Source organism: Lissotriton vulgaris, chromosome 8 (assembly GCF_964263255.1).
Source record: "Lissotriton vulgaris chromosome 8, aLisVul1.2, whole genome shotgun sequence".
Classification (NCBI taxonomy): domain Eukaryota; kingdom Metazoa; phylum Chordata; class Amphibia; order Caudata; family Salamandridae; genus Lissotriton; species Lissotriton vulgaris.
This window is the reverse complement of record NC_141696.1, coordinates 817,568,114-817,584,284: the sequence shown is the minus strand read 5'-3', so window position 1 is coordinate 817,584,284 and position 16,171 is coordinate 817,568,114. Positions and strand designations below refer to the sequence as shown.

The window sequence follows — 16,171 nt, the reverse complement described above, 5'->3', positions numbered from 1 at the left end:
CATGCGCAGTGAAAGGAGTTCACATACCACTTCCCTCAGTCCCTGTCACTCTTAGGCCCTGCCCCCAAAACTTGTCAGGAAAGGAAAAATAAAACATGTGTTTAATATTTTATTTTTCCTTTCCTACCCTTTTTTTGGGGGTGACACTCCTCCGCCATAGCGGAGGAGGCTGCCGCTAATATTAATGTCGTTAGACCACACAAGAAATATGTGCTAAGTGCACGTGCATGTAATGTATTTTTGATGTGTAAAGTTGTAGCCAAAATTAAGCTGTACCACCTGCAACAAACATCTGCCTGCACCCTCAAGGGCGTTCCAATAGGTTGTACACATACAATCACAGTAAAATTGCTGCTTTCCTCACATGAAATTACTGGTCACTTATTTCTCTTTAGAGATCCTAAGAAAGAAAGACAAGGAGCCGGTACGTTAAAAACTGTTTGCATAAAATCCTCTTTATCTTTTTATACCATAGTAGTCCTACCTCTGTTTGCTTTAATAATCGTCGAGGAATAGTTTACACAGCTCTGGAATACTGTAGAAGTAATTGTCATATTTTTTTTTGTTTTACGTTTATATTTAACAAATGTTGTTTTTACTTGCCTACACAAAAAAATGTAATTGTCATGTCCGTAAAATACTGCCCAAGATAGCCACCCTTAAAGACGGAAAATGAGATGTCTACAAAAATACCTCATGAGCCAACCCTCAACTTGGTCCACTTTTCACACAGTTGTCAAAAGCACCCTGAAACCTTCAGCCAATTTTAGCTTTGCAGCTAACAGCTGTTTTGCAAGTTGGAATTTCTAAGCTCATTATTACAATGCTGAAAAAACCTTTAAAAAATCCACATTGCAACCTACTGTTGCCTCAAAACAGACAGGACTGACTCAAGCTATCTGCGTGCCATGGGTCCAAATGACAGTTGCTCTGCTAAAACAGAAAGGGGCTTATTTACAATCCCCTTGCGCCGCCAGTACGTTACTTTTAATATGGGAAAACGTGACGTACGGCGGCGGAGCTTGTAAATAAGCCCCAAAATGTATAGTCTCGTTTTTCTTACTTTTAAACAACTATACAGACAGAAGAATCCAAATGCAAAATATCAGTGCCCAGTTGAGTCACTTTTCTATTCCTCGCGTGTTTGCACTGTACATACAGAAAACGTAGGTAATCACGCAATTAGACTAAGAAAACTGAGCACAATAAAAAAAAATAAAAGAGTTGAATCTTCTATTTCAATATGGCACTTGCATTACCTCAGCGTCTCGGGTTGGCCGTGGCATTCTAGTCTTCTTTCTACTTCTGGTGCTGAGGCTGGGGAGTGGCTGGGATTTCTTTTCTTTTTTTTTTCTCCTCTGCTGTGTGTGTGTCTATGTTTCCTAGAGGGGAAGGAGGGCTGAGGGCAGGAGCGGAGGGAGGCAGCTCGGTTCCTGCCAGTGGGAGCTGCAGCCGCAGCCTCACCATGACCATGGTGTAGCGTGGAGGCAGCTGAGGAGCAGCGCACAAAAGAGAAGCATTGCTCGGCTCAGTCAGCAGCGGGCACCCGCCGCCAATGAGGACTAGGGTGCTGTGAAGCAGGGTGGGGAGCTACTGCCGCCCCACGCCTCTTTTTTTTGGAATTGTTTAAACCGAAGAAGGGGGTCATGGCGAACGATTCGCCTGCGAAAAGTCTGGTGGACATAGACCTTTCTTCTTTGCGGGTGAGTGTGAGGGAGTCAGGAAACAAAAGAAGGGTGAAAGGGTTGTTTGGGATGAGACGTAGATGAATGGGGTTGAACGGGGCGGGCTTGGTCCCCCGGTTTAATGTGCGTTCACGTGCTAGCCGGGGAGTTCTCGGGGTGGTGGCAGCAGCTTCACCCAGAATCCGGTTTCAAGGCTGCCTTGTGACTGTTTTTTTTTCCTCCTGGTGGTTGGAGTTAAGACGTTTCTTTCTCCCTTTGTTTGCATGCATTCAGTGTTGGGGAAGGCTGCCAATTTTTCCTAAAAACAACCGTCCCTCCTGCCCGCAGACGTTAAGATTTAAAATGACACCTTTAAAACATATTCTGCTTTTGTTTGAGCCCCTTGTTGTCAGTGCGTTGTGAGGTGCAGCTGGCTTTTGAACTGGCACCCTTCCCCTTGTTTCAGTCTTGTGGCAGCTAGCCCCAGACAGCAGTAATGGGGAGCAACAGCTGCCTGCAAGAGCTCCCCCTGTATTCTTTGCCGACCCTCCCTAGCAGCCCACTGATTGCTGTTAACCCTCTCTGTTCCAGGACCCGGCTGGGATCTTTGAGCTGGTGGAAGTAGTTGGAAATGGCACCTATGGGCAGGTCTACAAGGTGAGTGCCAAGCTTGTTTGCTCTTCTTTTTCGTCCTCCTGGCAGTGAAGGGTGGGCCCTTTTGTCTGGATTTGTTTGACATCGAGAACAATAGACGGGCTACACTTGCACTTCAGGGAGAGCCCGTGCATCTAGAGTTGCTCGCTGCTGAGACTTGAAAATTTTGAGCCGAAAGTTGCTGTTTGAGCAGGAATGTAATTCCCACGCGTGGGACGCTGTTGGTTATTCTGACTGGTTAAGAGTTAAACAGTGCTCCAAGGTTTGAGACTCGATGTGTGCTTTCATCAGCTGTCTTGCTTTTATTGCGCTACATGATCAGTTAATGTAATCTTGTAATTTTTTCTTTGCATTATGGTACTTGAAGTTTTCTGTTCTTCGTAAATGCAGCTCTAGACATTGTGTAATGCATAGACAACATAGGACTTTGTGTTCTACTTTCTATATATTGTAATTACAAACCCTACCCCTTCTGAGGCGTTGATGCGCTTTTCGATGAGTAGTATGCTACTCTGGAACCCAAAAAGTATATTAGTGGTGAATTAGTATAGGGAAATAGGAAACTAATTTGAGCGGTAGAGATGCGAGTCTGTTAATTGGATTGAAAAGGATAGTGGGGGATTGAAGAGAGAAGGGACTAGAAAGTGTTTATTTGAAGATCATAGCAGTAGGAGGAGGTTTGGCATAAGTCAAGGAGAGATGGAGGGAAGAGTCTAGAAGTGGATTAGGGAGAGAGATGAGGTATCTATGAGTCTAGTAGGGATACATGAGGGAAGGGTTTAGAAAAGCTTGTTTGGAACATCTGAATACTAATAAAAAGGGGTTTGAGATGAGGCAAGAGTCTAGAAAGGCTTATTTTGGAGACCATAGAATAGAATTTGGGATGAGTCGGAATGGAGGTAGAGGATATATTGAGAGAGGTATAGGTTGAGAAATAGGGTAGTGCACTGGAGAGTAGTGGAATGAGGTTTGGGATGAGTCAGAGAGTGGATGTAGAGGATATATTGAGAGGTGTATAGGAAAGTGCATTGGAGATGCTGAGGTAGGAGTAAAGTAGTAAATATAAAGATACCCAAGTACATGGAAGGTGTATATGTATAAGGAAGGTAATATATCTAGATTTAAGTGGTATTTAGTAAACTCAGACTCGTGTTGTACTTTAAGCTAATGGATTTGTTTGTAATGAATGTTTTTCCTTTCAATAATTCAATAGTGAAGCAATTGTAGATAGTTATGTTGAAAATGTACTCACTTATGCGGTGACCTATATACATGTTAAACAATATAGCTATAAGTAATATGTACATTTTAAGTGGACCTAATGAATATATATATATGTGTATAAACATCAATCAATCAATCAAGACATTTATAGAGCGCGCTACTCACCTGTGAGTGTCTCAAGGCAGGGGGGGGGGGGGGGCGGTGCTGCTACTGCTCGAAGAGCCAGGTTTTGAGGTGTTTCCTGAAGGTGAGGTGGTCCTGGGTCAGTCGTAGGTGTTTGGGGAGGGAGTTCCAAGTCTTCGCTGCCAGGTAGGAGAACGATCTTCCTCCGGTGGTCGTTCTGCGTATTCGTGGCTGGTGGAGCGGAGCTGGCGGGTGGAGGTGTAGAACGAGAGTCGGCTGTTGAGGTATTCGGGGCCCATGTTGTGGAGCGCCTTGTGTGCGTGGGTGAGCAGCCTGAACGTGATCCTTTTGTTGACAGGGAGCCAGTGGAGGTTTCTCAGGTGGGCGGATATGTGGCTGTGGCGAGGGATGTCGAGGATGAGTCGTGCAGAGGCATTCTGTATGCGCTCGAGGCGATTCTGAAGTTTGGCAGTAGTTCCTGCGTAAAGGGCGTTCCCGTAGTCCAGTTGGCTGGTGACGAGGGCTTGGGTGACTGTTCTTCTGGTTTCGGTGGGGATCCATCGGAAGATCTTCCGGAGCATGCGCAGGGGGTTGAAGCATAAGGATGAGACGGCGTTGACTCGCTTGGTCATCGTGAGGGAGGAGTCCAGGATGAATCCCAGGTTGCATGCGTGGTCCGTGGGGGTCGGTGCGGTGCCCAGCGCCATGGCCCACCAGGAGTTGTCCCATGCTGAGGGGGATTGTCCGAGGATGAGGTCCTCCGTCTTGTCCGAGTTGAGCTTCAGACGGCTGTGCTTCATCCATTGCGCTACCTCTTTCATGCCTTCCTGAAGGCTGGTTTTGGCGAGGGCTGGGTCTTTGGTGAGGGAGAGTATCAGTTGTTTGTCGTCGGCGTAGGAGATGATGTTGGTGTTGTGTTTGCGTGCAATGGTGGCGAGGGGGCTCATGTAGACATTGAAGAGAGTTGGGCTGAGTGAGGATCCTTGGGGTACGCCGCAGATGATCTCGGTGGCCGCGGAGCGGAAGGGTGGGAGGTGGACTCTCTGGGTTCTGCCGTAGAGAAACGAGGTGACCCATTCCAGGGCCTTTCCTTGGATTCCGGTGTTGTCGAGGCGGTTTATTCGGGTGCTGTGCCAGACAGTATCAAAGGCTGCGGAGAGGTCTATTTACATATTTATACAAAGGAATAGACTTCTCTAGATACATACACATAAATGCTTATATACACAGGGATTTGCTTTACAGGTATGTTTGAGTATGGTGGTTATGTCCGGAAGAGCCAACTCTTGAGTAGGCTTCTGAAGATAAGATAGTTCTCCCTGGATCTTATGTTTTAGGGGGTAAAGAGTTCCATAGTTTGGCTGCTTGAACATAGGATAGCCACATATGTTTTTTTTCTTGTATGGTTGGATTTTGAGGTGATGTGCCAATCTAGAGCGGAGGTTCCTTTGTGGAATGTATTTGGTGATTTTATTCCGGAGGAAGAGAGGCCCTGTCACATGTATCACTTTTTGGGTGATGCAAAGCAACTTGAATATGGATCTTCTGGCAACCAGTAACCAATGTGAGGCTTTCAAGGCAGGGGAGATGTGGGCTTGTTGCTTTACACATAGGAGTAGTCGGGTAGCAGAGTTCTGAATATGTTATAGTCTTTTTGTAGTTGTTAAAGATGATCTGTAGTAGAGGCTATTGGTGTAACTGAGTTTGGACCGCACAATAGAGATAGTATCCTGGCCATTGTGCGGAAAACCCAGGTGGGGATAGGTGGCGTTGCAAGGTTTTTATAGTAATGAAGCTTGATCTTGCTAGTTTGACCACTTGGGAATTCATTGACAGCGTGGAGTCTATGGTAATTCTGAGATTTCTTACTTCCTTAGATACGCTAGACATGGACCATGGCAGTAAAAAGATGTTTGGGTTTTTGTACTTTGTTAATGCTAGATATAAAGTGTTGGTTCCCTGTTATTGTGTGACTGAACAACCGGAAGACACACCAAACTCTGTGGTGTCGACAGTTCATATACAGACATTAATTCCTAGGACCAAGAGCACACACGCACTTATTTTAGTTAAGATTTTTGGCCCAAAATGTTATGTATTAAAGGCAAATTAGTATTTGGAGGTGTGTGACTCATTTAAACTCATCTGAGTGACCTAGATCAATCGAGAAATGACGACTTTCTGTAAAAGGTGTGAGACTTGGTGTCTTCCGCTGAATGCGGTGCTGTTAAGTGGCAGCCGTCGTTGGCTCGATCAGCTACTATATTAAACGTATTGACTCGAATGCAGGTACAAGTGTTTTCACTTTTTCACAAGACTTTATCTGTATACAGGACTAGGGCTATGGGTCCTATGGTGCAAGGTCCGTATGCCGTGGCATCACATGTGCACACCAAATGCACGCATCCTTGTTTTTGTGTACACAAACATTACATCGTGGGAGGGCAGCACTGGGGGTAGTTGGGAGGGGGTGGGGAGGGGGGGTAAAGGCGCTACGTAGTGCTCGTTAGGGCAGCAAGAACAGCTGTCCTTGGAGGGGGTGTAGGTAAACACCAGAAAAGACAGGAAAGCCCCTCGCCTCCGTCTCGGCTTCTGTGGCCTTTCACAGCGGGTGGGGGAGGGCGGTAAGAGGTGTCTGTCTGGTCAAGAGCCTGCGCGCATCGTCTACATGACTAGACCCAGATACAGTCGTGACTAATGGGCCTTGTACAGTGTATTTCCTGTTGAAGAGAGCACAAACGCTGCAGTCTTGATGAGTAAGAGTTTTAGCAACGGATATGTTGACTTTCATAACTCTTTTAACCGGTATTAGTATAAATAACATTATAAACCATCAGCATAATTTGTTTTTGCATATTGCTTTCTTTACACTGCTTAGTGAGAAATTCAAAGCATGCATTTTTACAGTTTTGTGGGAGCATGTCCAGAAACGAAGTTGTTTGCGCTGCATTGATTTTCATTAACTCCCCGTATGTCTGTTCTTGTAAATAATGACAGCTATTTGTTGGTGTATTTGGACACCAAGTAGATGTATGGATTTACTGCGTCACCTGGCCTGCCTGAGAATGGCCATTCAAGTGTTGTTGGAATGCTGCTGAACTCTTCATGGTTGATGGATATGTCTTTCTTCTAACGGCTTGAGTCCTGCCGGGCAATTTTGAGTACAGTCAAAGGGCCACGTGTATGAAACTACTTTTCAGTCGCAAATGGTACTAATCGAAAAATGGCCTTTCCTTATGTATGAAGGGTTTTTAGTCGCAATTTAGGTAATTGCAATTTTTAGCGTTTACCTAAATTGCGAATGCAAATATGGAATTAAAATTTGTGAATCCCTAATGCACATTAAGAAGCCTTGAAACGCTATTACCATAAACTTCAAGTTGATGGTAAATGTGTGCAGACTTTGAAAAATGCACAAAACAGTATTTTTGAAAGTGCCATGGAGCCCACACATGCCTCTAGGGCCTGTGTTTGCTTTACATGTGCACACTTTTTTTTTCTGGGGTGCTTCGGGGGGGGGGCCTATGGCCCCCGGGCAGCCTTGGCTTGGCCTTAGCTAATCTGCGATTACCAATTAGGTAATCACTAATTAGCTAATGCAAAACCATTCGCACCTATCGGCCCATAGGAACTAATGGAGTAATATTACCTAATAGCAATTCACTATTTACCGAATCGCTATTGGGTAATATTAAAGAATTGCAAAATCTTTGGCGATTCCTACATACATAGCATTTTGCGATTACCAAATGGCGATTCGGTAAAAATTGCTATTTGAGCATCGCAAAATGCTTTTTCGATACATCTGGCCCCAAGGATAAAAAACTATGATCCTACAAGAAGCAGCGGAGATCCATATAGCTCGATCTTTATCACAGACCTGTGAGCTTGAACCAGAGGCTCCCTAACTTGGTCAGGGGATCCTTGAAATGGATGCAATTTGTGTTCTTTTAATCTTAAGTAGCTGCAATTAAGGAATGAGTCCATGAATGGCAACTTCTGGCCAAAACGTTGTTTTTAATTAGAACTCCATTATCATGTAGTTTTCCCATCTTAATCCCCCTACTAAGTCCAACCATCTGTTCTTCCACTGGGCTACTTCGGTGAGGCCTTCTCTAATCTCTGTGTGGGAGGAAAGGAAGCTTGTGTGAGAGTCTAGCCTGTTTGACAGGAGGAAGCAGTGCTTGCCGCTGCCTGGTACCCTTTTTCTGAGAGTAACTTTCAATAAACCGAGGTGGCCAGAAGGTTTGTAGCGTGTTTTGTCTTATCGATCCCAATAGTTGAATAGAAATAGGTTTTTAAGCGTATCACATTTTTCCCAAATTAAGTGGTGAAGGCGATTTGCAGTGCATTTGTGGTGAGTCTTGGTTCGGAAAGAAACGACTGGCATTGTGGCAGATTTATTAATCTTACTGAGTATTATATTGCTTTCAGCAGTAGTGGTTTGTCCGGCAATGGCCGCACCTCCCAGAGGTACCATGGCGCTTAATAAATATTCTCCCCTCCGTTTTACTCTGTTTTTCTACATGCCTAAGAACTCTTTATTTTTCGCCTTAACCCTTCCTCTCAAACACCTAACCATTTTGTATCTGGCCTGACCTTGGAACAATCGATCGATTTCCTGCTGCATAAGTAGCAATGAATGGGAATGCTGGCAGTCTTTATGCATGGTTGCCAAAATCTAGTATCTGGCCTCCAACCCAACTTTCCTCCAGTGCTCGTCATAAAAAGGTGTGAATCCAAAGCGCAATTCAATTCACATGCTTACCACTGTCTAGGTACATTCTAAGTGTCTGATCAACCACAGATTGATAAGGTGGGGGGACAAAAAAAACAGGAGGGTGTCACATGCTCTTTCATCCCACCCTCACCTCCTGGCTGTCCGGATGATTATTGGCCCATCTTTTCGCAGATGGGTCCTTTGCGCCGCTGGCAGGTCCTTATTTTTACAAACACAAATTTGAATTTTCATCAGCCCGTGATGTCTGCAGCATACAATCGGGGTGCTGGGGAGATGAAATACCAAGCAGAGGTGTGAAACACTCATTGTTCAAGAGGGAGGGTGAGTAGACTGAAAAGAGAACCAATGTATGACCGAATTCAGCACTTTGCTCAACCTCCACTTCAACTAAGGTCTGCTGCTATATTAAAATTGCTCTGGTTCACCTTAACTCCCCCGGCTACCTCACTCAGAAGCTTACAATCTCTGGCGGCTCTAGAAACACCAGAGGCACAAACAATCTTCTGCTGAAGCCTAGGAGATTCCGGAAGGAAAAAACTTATAAACGCTCCTTCTCAGGAATGGCACCCAGAATCTGGAACTCACTCCCTCCTGAAATCAGACTCATCTCCTCCACTATTCGTTTTAAGAAAGAAGTAAAAGCTATCCTCATGGCTAAATACACCTGAACTACCACTTCGGACTCTTAAAGAATTTGCACAGATCCCCTCTACCTGTTCGACCTCTCTGCTTATTTGTATTATCTGGTTTTACTGTCTTTGCTGACTTATTTGTATTATTTGTTTTATTGCCTTACACCTATTTGTACTGTTAGCTCTACCGACTTACCTGTATTGGCTATGATCATGTACCCTCTCTTTGTAAAGCGCTCTGATATCTGCAAAGATCTTGTTCGCGCTATATAAAACTTTCAAAATAAATAAATAAATAAATGTTGAGGGGAAGATATCTAGGAGTGCAAATTGCAAAGCTGTGGGGCCCGCCTGCTCGCCATAAGTGAATTGTTCAGACAGTTAATGACAGAGTTGAGACCTGCAGATACTGCTAATGATGACGGCCCTCCTGTGGATGTGACTACGAGATTATTAACGATGTTTGTATGAAATCATTTGGGGGATGATTGTCCTTTTGGATGCTAGAGACATCCGCAGTATTTTCCAAGGAGGATAAGGATGCTTGCTTGATCTTCCTACTTTGTAATTAATACTTGTTCTCGCCCACATTCGGTTTCCACGTTTTTATCAGTTCCCTCCCCACGAGCCGGGGCTGTCCAGATCTGCCGATTTGTAAATTTCCCCACGGAGTTTCGCGACGTTTTCTCCACGCCTGAATTTCCAGGCGTAAAGAATTGCCGAAGCAAGGTAGACTTGAGGCAGCGGGGTGACTGGGCTGAAGGGGGAGGGATAGAGTGGAAGCTGTCCAGGTAGGCTGCAGCGCTTCCGGCGATGACGCAGTTCGAGTCGGCTGAGTGGCAGACTATGCTGAGCAATGGGCGGTGGCAAAGTAAGGCTTTTCACAAAAGCGAGCCGCCCTGCGTCTGACTAGTGCCCACTGACCCAGTCCTGTCACTGACAGGTGCCCCTTACAAACCGGAAGAGGGCAGCTGGGACCTTGAAAGGGCGCAGAGGCCCCTGTGACGGGGCACATGGAGTCTAGTTTACTTGCCTCGTGTGATGTTAGACAAACCTTGAATTTGGGTGAAAGGGGTGCTTGAGGAAAGGTGTGCCTGCGAAACTCGGCGATTCACATTTACCTTTCTTTCTAAACAGTGGATTTTGAAAACAAACACTAGTGCATTTTGTAGTTCTTTTAAATATTTAGGCATTAAGTTAAGAACCAATACAATTGTTTTACTTTTCATTACTTGCAGAATTCTATTTTCTCTACATATATTTTTCCTTGTGGATGTTTTTCTCAGATTGCAGTAAGTTGTGTTTCCTAGTGTTGCATTATTTAATTCACTGTCTTGTAGTCTAGTGTTTTTACTTGGTTTGCAAACGTCGTGATGGGAATCCTTGCATCTTTGCTTTGAATGCCGCCAGGCTTCCGTAACGTGTGTGTTACACCTCTCGATGAAATTTATTTATTTTATAGCATTTGTAAGGCGCGCAGCTACCCACAAAGGGTTTCCCGGCGCCGAAAGGAGGATCACGAGCCCAGCTAACCAGAGAGGGAGTCCAGGGTACTTATAGGTCAAACAGCCAGGTCTTTACGCTTTTCCTAAAGATCCTGTAGTTTTCCTCTTTGCGTATTTGGATGGGCAGAGTGTTCCACAGGGTTGGAAAGAGAGAAGTGTTACGGGATTGGACCAACTATGTTTCCTAAACCACATGTCCTGGCACAGGGCGACATTCCTATAAAAGTTACGGATTTCCAATGAATAAATGTCAGTTGTTGTACTCTTGTACGTGCAAGGACGAGACTCGTTGGCTACTAGTTTAGACCGTTCCCTCAAGGGTTCACTAGTCTGTCTCCCCCCCCCCCCCCCCCCCCTCAGTTCTATAGTGCTTTACGTATAGCCAAACCATGGGGAGCTTGCCATCGAGTTTGTTTTTAGTTCCTTTGCACCTGTCGTTCTCACCCCTATAGTGGCAGACACCGGAAGTTTGTCCAGTCGCTAACCGACCCAGTTTATTTCTAGTCGAGGAGATTGTGGTCTGTTTTTAAAGTGCATTTTTTTCCAGAGTACATTACCAGTCAGGGGGCACACATGGGAGACGGGCGCCAGATGTGTATTTTTGTTTTGCCGTCTTGCTCAAGTTTAGATGCCTCGAAGGATCAACCGCTCTAGGATAAATCCTGCATTTCTAGCTGACCTTTGGCCTCTCACTAGGCTAACCCATTTAGCAATGATTTTTTTTCCTCGCCCTTGTGTTCAACAAATATGGTTTGCCTCATTAGCCCTGTCTCTGGCCCGGAGAACAAGCTGTTCACTTGATTGCTCACCCACCAGGGATGGCACTGCTAATAAAGCAAATCCCTCTTTGTCCTAATGAAGGATGTGTTTTAGGCATTTTTGTCTTAGTATTTACACAGAAACAGCCTTGAAAAGCACATTGCAATAAGCTCCCCAACACGTAGCAGGCGTTTCCCTCCATTAGTTGCAGTGAAGACATTAAGTGGCAATATCTAACCGCCTAATACTGTCGTCTGGCTCTTCCTGGAGATGCTCTCTGATAGCGCCTTACTCTTGTTTAAACGTTTGTCTAAGCTCTTGACGTTGTTTTTATCCACTCTTCTTTGGCCAGACTGTGCAAAAAACCCCATATTTCACCGTCTTGCCCTTGCAAGGGTGTTTTAACCAAAAATATAATTTTGCAGAAATAGTGTACTTGTGTACATCCTAAAGTTGGAGTGGTTTCTTAGACCGGTAAAACGGGGAATTGGTGGTACAAACTAACTTGTAGATGTCTGTTTATGTGTAAGTTTTGATATTTGGATGGTCCACTGTGGATCGAGAGATGCTAAGTATGTGGTCACCGAGTTCAGCAGCATGGGCCAAAAGTAAGCTAAAACAAATAGGGAACACCAAATGCTTAAAATAACTACAGTTAAAAAATATCATAGAAATCCTGAAAAAAAATACTTTAGATTATTTAAAGAGCCACAATAGACTGGTTTCATAAAGAGTTTGAGAGTAAAGTCGTACATTTCCTCCCATAGAAATACTTCTCTATTTTGATCACATTTCCAATTTACATACGATTCACCAAACAATTCAGAAATACTTGCGTGTGCCACATTTATGTATGCAGTCTTGTATGTGTAACTGTCACACAAACATCCTTTTGTATATTTACTTATTTCTTCACTCTCCCGTGGAGAAGCCGTTTCTACTGTCCACTCAAAATTGAGGCAGAGAGGAAGTTATCTTGCAATTCCCAACCCGGAAAACCACTTACCTCCTGCCTTTGACAAGAGCGAAATTGCCTGCAAGGGGTATGTGATTACCCACAAAAGTACACTGGCTTACCTCTTCAAAGAACACTCACCTTTTTATTATATGTAAAATCCACCTTATTTGTTGATTTTCAGTGCCTTTTGTTCTTTGAAAACAGTCCTGTTAATTGTCTGTACCCACTTAGATAGGCCTCAGTCAGCTTGGAGCAGCCTCTCAGAAAAACTTGATGAACTATACTTTGCCCCACTCGCGTTGTTCCCATGTCCGTGCCCCCTCATTTGTGGTACTCCCCAACTCTACCATCTTGACGATGGGCAGGCAACCACATTTGTTTGTGTCGACTTCGGAATGGTGTCTAGCAGGTTGTTTGTGCAAATTATTTATTTTTGTTCCTTGCTTATCCACGTTGACAGTATTTAAAAGCACTCTGCTTCACACAGCTATTTGCATTTGCTGTAAAAATGTTATTTGTTTCCTGTATATAATCATTTGAAACCACTAAGCTGAATGTATCGTTTTTTTTGCAAACCTGAGTTTGTGTAGTCTAAAATGTATACCTGTCAATTAACTCCAGTGAAGGAAAGACCGTTTTACTCCAGTTCTAAGATCAGCTCGTTAAATTATTTTTAAATTCTAGAAGAACTGCCTGCAGGAGTCTACTTGTGTTTGCCGCGACAATGTTTCAGAAGCACAAGGAAAGATTTGAGCTGGACCCTTTTTTTTTTTTTTTTTTTTTTGCTGCGGAGACAATAAGGCCTTTGAAACTGGGTTGAAGTTTCAGTAGCCCAGAGACTGCAGAGAATTCTTAATGTACATTTCTATACTTCTCGCTGTTTGTAGATTTTTCTTTTTGACCTGTCGAGCAACTGGCTGGTTTTGGATACATCTGGAATAGGTGTTTGTTACAATCACCAAGACCTTGTCTTTGGAAATGATGAGTTACGATATTTGTATATAGCCGTGATGAGTTTGGTTATTTAGTTGGCCAAGTCTTGACTCTTCATGGCTAGACACAATAGCTGCCCCTCTGACTGATCCAGGAAACTGAGTAATCTATGAGCAGTAGTTGAAAGTAGGCAGCACCTCTGCTCCCCAACTGTTTGCTTGGATGATGCAGTGCGTTGTTACTAGTTTTTGTATACTTTCTTTATCCTGTAGGTATAACTTAGAAACACTTTCAGCTTTTGGGTATTTTTTACGGTTGTTTCTGGGTTTCACGTTGACCAGCATTGAAGTTACACAACCTTTGCATTGCATCAGGTGAATGTGTGTAGTGGCCACTGGCTGTTGTAGAGATGGCCTCTGGTGCCAGCATACCTTGGTGGCATAATGCTCTGCAAGTGGTGCAATAACCCTGAATAGATGAGCATAAGTATTTTTCACTTAAGGATTGCTTTATGGTTATGTACACATGTATCAAAAGTCACTGGGTAGTGTTAGAAACGTATGCGCTAATACAAATAAGTTTATTTATTTTTATAACTCCACCTCCTACCAATATGTGGTATGGATACTTTGGAAAAGTCGTTTCTCTACTGGGACTTGTTGCTGTCACAACAGCTACCTTGCATTAAAGGTATCACCTCCTAACGTTTTGGTCAACATAGGACTCCTTGGTTGAAAATAAGCGGTTATGATTGTAGGGCACCGAATTAGAACTTTTTTTCATTGCAAGCTTGCAGCACTTAGCTGGGGAGGGAAACAGTGTCTAAATGCAGGCTGCAGTCTTGTAGTCTATTTCAGGCCGGTTGTTTGTGGTTCATCGTCTGCTGGTTCCTACGCCAGCACTGCAGGGCCTTGGACATCGAAGAACTATGCAGAATATGTGTGCAAGGATAAACATGCCACACTGATCTCAAACATTCACATTCATCACCCTGAAGGTTGTTTGCCTGTTGGAGAGACCAGCGACACTAGTGTATTTTTCTCCTGTGGCAAGGAAGGTTTTGGGGGGTCTTGTTAATTTGGTTTACCTCTCCTGTTTTTGTGGCAGCTTTAACATTGTTTTATCTGTTACTATGGACAACTACTTCAGTGTCTGGTAATTTTAAAGGTTGGTGCTTGCACTGTGTGCTGTGGTGTGTGTATGTGCAAACAAAACAGGTGATGGACCGAATGTGGATCAATGTCACACATTCACCCCAGTCAAAAGATCTGGGCCCAAATCCATCGTTTTTTTGCACTCCACACCACCCTGGGTTAGACAATGGCGATATGCAAATCAGCTCTGACCCTGTGCCCCATGGGAACAGTCCAGTCCGAACTACAAAAGCCATGTCCTTCCCAGAACGGAATCAAGCATCCGAGGACCGGACCGGTTTCGAGGTAACACCTCTCATCAGCCCGGCTAGCTTGACTCCAGTGGTGTGGAGTGCCTGGGACCCACGTCTGAGCATCCCCAGCGCACTTATGGCGGTATTGCAAACAAAACAGGTGATGGACCGAATGTGGATCAATGTCACACATTCACCCCAGTCAAAAGATCTGGGCCCAAATCCATCGTTTTTTTGCACTCCACACCACCCTGGGTTAGACAATGGCGATATGCAAATCAGCTCTGACCCTGTGCCCCATGGGAACAGTCCAGTCCGAACTACAAAAGCCATGTCCTTCCCAGAACGGAATCAAGCATCCGAGGACCGGACCGGTTTCGAGGTAACACTTCTCATCAGCCCGGCTAGCTTGACTCCAGTGGTGTGGAGTGCCTGGGACCCACGTCTGAGCGTCCCCAGCGAACTTATGGCGGTATTGCAAACAAAACAGGTGATGGACCGAATGTGGATCAATGTCACACATTCACCCCAGTCAAAAGATCTGGGCCCAAATCCATCGTTTTTTTGCACTCCACACCACCCTGGGTTAGACAATGGCGATATGCAAATCAGCTCTGACCCTGTGCCCCATGGGAACAGTCCAGTCCGAACTACAAAAGCCATGTCCTTCCCAGAACGGAATCAAGCATCCGAGGACCGGACCGGTTTCGAGGTAACACCTCTCATCAGCCCGGCTAGCTTGACTCCAGTGGTGTGTGTAAGTAGCAGTAATGTTACACTTGCCGTTTAAAATTAATATCCTAGTGGGCTCTATATGTGAAATGGAAGGGGTAAGTTATGGGCTGAACCTGTTTAAAAAAAACAAAAAAAAATACATACATCTGTATTTTAAAACAAAACGTAAATGTAAACAGCGAGGGACAGAAACCAGCAAAGGCTTTTGCTTGCACCCCCCCCCCCCCCCCAGCCCCCAGTTTCAGCCCAAGACACGGTTCCTGCTGTCCAGAAGGTGATATCCATTGTTAGATGGGTTTTAAGTTGGCTCCCATAAAAAGTAAAACGCCAAATATTCTTTTTCCATTGAATGCGAAGAACTCTCATCTAAGCAAGTCATACTTGACAGAACAGGGTTTCTTCTAAGTAATTGTTGCCCTATTGAACTGGGAAAAATCACCAGAAATTTAGAATTAAAATGTTTCTTCTCAGTCTGGTTCTGACCTTTGAACTTTCCCGACCCAGAGAAGAAACCTCTACACCAGTGGTTCCCAAACTGTGTGCCGTGGCTCCCTGGGGAGCAGTCAAACCTAGCCAGGGAAGCAGAGCACTAAGCATTTTAATGCATTTTAATGTTAAAGGGTCTGTTGTCTTCAGTTAAACTAATTAGACTTAAACACATGATGTTGATTTGTAAGTAACGTGCATACAGCTGTAAACTAGTGCTTAATTGATTGCATGTCCGGGGAGATGACCTCCATGTTTCACTAGATCCCGATGTTCCAACACTCCCAAAGTAAGCGGAAGATGCATGATTTATTTTGCTAGCCTCGTGAATAGTTTTATTTTTTTCCAAATGCATTTTACACCAATGCAA

General features: G+C 44.4%; 1 protein-coding gene across 3 annotated transcripts in view; it reads left to right on the top strand.

The window, feature by feature from the left end:
* The first annotated feature begins 1,365 nt into the window (after window positions 1–1,365).
* Window positions 1,366–16,171, top strand: part of MAP4K4 (mitogen-activated protein kinase kinase kinase kinase 4) — a 665,231-nt gene continuing 650,425 nt past the window's right edge. For all 3 annotated transcript variants that reach the window (XM_086934708.1, XM_086934710.1, XM_086934709.1), the window contains exons 1-2: window positions 1,366–1,703; window positions 2,256–2,321. In XM_086934708.1, coding sequence (XP_086790834.1) covers window positions 1,647–1,703; window positions 2,256–2,321 — 123 coding nt within the window. In that variant the 5' untranslated portion in view covers window positions 1,366–1,646. The remainder of the gene's footprint in view (window positions 1,704–2,255; window positions 2,322–16,171) is intronic.